We start from the raw sequence: 3,650 nt of genomic DNA on the forward strand, positions 1-3,650 counted from the left end.
AACAATATACACATCATCGTCATCATCATCGTCATCATCATCGTCATCATCATCATCATCATCATCATCATCATCATGGGAACTTCTCCTTTCCTTTCGCTCGTCATCGCGTTTGTCTTCCGCTGCTTACTGAGCTGATCCGCAAGCTCCTCGATCTTCCCGTCGCACTACAAGAGGCCCCGTGACTGTCCTCCTCCTCCTCCTCCTCCTCCTCCTCCTCCTCCTCCTCCTCAAGAGGCCCCGTGATTCTCTTCCACTCATCTCAAGATCTCCTCACTGACCTCCATCCGCGAACGCGAGTAGTCCTTGCTGGCCTGATAAGACCACGAGGAGAATGAATGAGATGGACAGAGAGCCGAGGGAGAGGAGGAGGAGGATTAGGAGGCTGAGGAGGAGGAGGAGGAGGAGGAGGAGGAGGAGGAGGCTGGAGGAAGAGGAGGCTGGAGGAGGAGGAGGAGGAGGAGGAGGAGGAGGAGGAGGAGAAGAAGAAGTCTGGAAGACGGAGGGGGGAGGAAGATCATTTCTATGTACCTGCGTGAGTTGGTTCTGCAGCTCATTCAGCAAGTCTCGATGGTTTTGCAGCTCCTTGCAGCTCTCAGTATGCCGATCTCTGCAGGAGAAGATAAACGAAGGAGGGGAGAGGAGGAGGAGGATGAGGAGGAGGAGAGTGCTGCCCTCTCAACTCAAGTGCAAGGAGAGAAGGAAGAGTAGTAGCAGGAGGAGGAGCTACGAGGAGGAAGAGCAGATCAAGGGGAAGCAGAAAAGTGGCAGGAGGTCAAGGAGGCCAGAGGAGGTAGAGAGGAACTTACTTGGATTCTTGCAGTTTGCTCGACAACTCTTTGTTTTCTCTCTTGAGATCTTCCTGTTCAAATGGACTCGCTACCAAAACAACGAAGGAGGAGGAGAAAGAGGAGGAGAATGATGATGATGATGATGATGATGACGATGATGACGATGAAGAGGAGGAGGAGGAGGAGGCAGTGGTGGTGGTAGAGAAGAACGCGATGATGATAAGATCTCACGATTTGGATCAAGTTCTGTTCTCTTTCGCTCTCCTTGCATCTCAGCTGTTTTCTAATTCTCAGAGACATCTCCTCCAACTCTCCCTTGTCACCGCATGTTCAAGCTCCTTCAACCTTCCCTCCGCCTGTCATTATCATCATCATCATCATCATCATCATCATCATCATCATCATCATCATCATATCATCATCATCATCATCTTCATCACGACCATCGGCTTCATCATCATCATCATACCTTCTGCAAGCGATCAAGATTGTTTTCTTCTTTCCCTCTGCGAAGGGTGAGAAAACAAAGAACAGGAGAAATCAAGACTCAGTAGGGTGTGGAGAACGAGGTTGGAGGAAGAGGAGGAGGAGGAGGAGGAGGAGGTGGTGTTGGAGGAGGAGGAGGAGGAGGAGGAGGTGGTGGTGGAGGAGGAGGAGGAGGTGGTGGTGGAGGAGGAGGAGGAGGAGGAGGACGAGGAGGAGGGGTTTTACAAGGTCAAACAGGCTTGTCCCAAATATCGATACACAACTAACAGAACATATACAATGGTCCAACATCGCTGATAAGATATCAGCAGCTCATCAACAAGCGTCCAGGTGTGTCAAGGAATCATTCGTCGACGGACAGCCTCGCTATCTTGAGCAGCTCCTCGCTCCCGCTCTCTATCACACAGCGCTCGCATGCTTTCACTGCTCGGCATAGTTCAGACCGGCAGGCAGCAGCATGGCAGCCTATCAACCCACCGTTGGAATGGTGCATGACGTGCAAGAGCGGTATGCTCGGAGCCATGGCAGCTGCCGCCTCCTCCTTCAGCCCGAAGCCGCTGAAGATCTGACAAGAGACAAGTCACTTGCTGCTCAGCAGGCCTCCAGCAAGCCCCCAGCTGGGAGGGTCTGACCGCACCTGAGCAGCTATCGGCATCATCTTCGCCTCCTCCAACGAGTTCGGCATCTGCTCCCTGAACCTGCCAGGGAAACGAAGAGAGTGAGATCTAGGAGGAGAAGGAATGAGAGGGAGTAGGAGGAGAAGGAATGGGAGAAGGAGGACGGGGAAGGTTCAGAGGGAGTAGGAGGAGACTAGCTGAGGGCGAGTACCAGGCGATCATCGTGCGAGTGATGGAGAGGATCTGTTCAGGAGACGGCAGACACTGCTTGGAGGGATCCACCTGCCCAGGAGCGAGTTCATCTCTCTTCGTAGTCTTCCCTCCTCCCTCCTCGCTGTCTCCCTCCCTCCTCTTCTCCTCCTCTCTCCCTCCTTCCTCCCTTCTCTCCCCCTCCCTCCTCGCTGTCTCCCTTTCCTCCTTTCATCCCTCCTCCACTTGATACCTTGCAGAGTTGATCCGAACAAAACCGCACAAAGCATGCCATAACCTGCCTTATCATCATCTCCCTGACTTGCAGCAGCACCATCCTCCTCCTCAGCCCTGCTCGCCCCCCCTCCTTCCCTCCTTCGATCGCATGCTCCACGACTTTCTCAGGTCTCTCTCTACCGTTCAGTATCCTTCCCTTCCAATACTCCACTATTTCTCCCTCCTTCCCACATTCCCACTCCTCCTCCTCCTCCTCCTCCTCCTCCTCACCGCCGCGTTGGTCCAGTGCATGGGACCGAGCTCTGCCTCGCACACCTGCCCCAGCTTCCACAGTTGGGGACCATCTAGTTGAGACCTGAACCCGCCTCACCAGCATGCGAATGAGGAGGAGGGAAGAGAGAATGATTCAGGGAAGAAGGAGGGAGGAAGACGAGAGGAAGGAGGAGGAGGAGGAGGAGCAGGGGGGAGTGAGGAGAGGGAGGAGGAGGAGAGGGAGAAGGAGAGGGAGGAGCAGGGAAGGAGCGGAGAGGAGCGGGAGGAGCAGGAGAGGAGCGAGAAAGGAGAGGGAGGAGGAGGAGCGGGAGGAGCAAGAGGAGAGGGAGGAGGAAGATGAGGAGGAGGAGAAAAGGAGACAGAATCACCTGAACTCGACTGGGTCTCTACAGCACTCCTCGAAGACGGTCTCCTCCAGCTCCTCCTCTTGGCTTAGCGGCAGCTTGTCCTCGTCCGGGTGCTCCAGCTCGAAGTCGCAGCCCTCAGCATGGCACCTCCATGACGTCTCGACCCGAGGCTTCACTCGCGTCCCCTCTCTTCCCTTCTTCTCGATCTCCTCGAAGTTGACGATGCTGTGCTCGGGCATGCACTCGCTCCCTGAGCACTTGGGACACCGCAGCCTTCGCATGCTGTCGGGCCGCCGGCATCGCTGGCAGTAGCAGAAGAAGCCGAGCCGGAGGAGCCTCCTCCTCCTCATCCTCGTAGATGCGACCATGATGGGACCCCCACCGATGTAGGAGAACGTCAGCATCTCCCCCTCCTCGATCCTCCTCGTAGCCACGTACTGCAGGTCGTCACCCTGACTCCTGCAGAAGGTGTTGGGCTCGCAGCTATGGGCCAGTCGGGTGGAGAGGTCGTAGAGGAACTCGCCATGGCAGTTGATGTCGAAGATCAGGAGGAACTTGACCATCAGGTCTGCCGTGCACCAGGGGAACTGTCGAGCTATATACTCGTCTTTACACAGCAGGTCGCAGGCTCGCCGGCAGGTGTCCAACTTGGAGGGGTCGACATGTGAAGGAGCGAACAGGTTGAGAGCACGGCTCCTCACGGACTCATC

The 3,650-nt window shown here is 55.6% G+C and overlaps 1 protein-coding gene across 1 annotated transcript; it reads right to left on the reverse strand.

Annotated features, from left to right (window-relative positions):
* Positions 1 to 1,620: 1,620 nt before the first annotated feature.
* GUITHDRAFT_115058 (hypothetical protein) lies at positions 1,621 to 3,503 on the reverse strand (the record flags this gene model as incomplete). Its single annotated transcript, XM_005825651.1, has 6 exons — positions 1,621 to 1,700; positions 1,755 to 1,842; positions 1,915 to 1,975; positions 2,106 to 2,176; positions 2,591 to 2,675; positions 2,962 to 3,503. The coding sequence occupies 6 exons, from the start codon at positions 3,501 to 3,503 to the stop codon at positions 1,621 to 1,623; spliced, it is 927 nt and encodes a 308-aa protein (XP_005825708.1).
* Positions 3,504 to 3,650: the final 147 nt, after the last annotated feature.

The sequence above is a fragment of the Guillardia theta genome (assembly GCF_000315625.1).
Source record: "Guillardia theta CCMP2712 unplaced genomic scaffold GUITHscaffold_81, whole genome shotgun sequence".
In the NCBI taxonomy this organism is placed as follows: domain Eukaryota; class Cryptophyceae; order Pyrenomonadales; family Geminigeraceae; genus Guillardia; species Guillardia theta.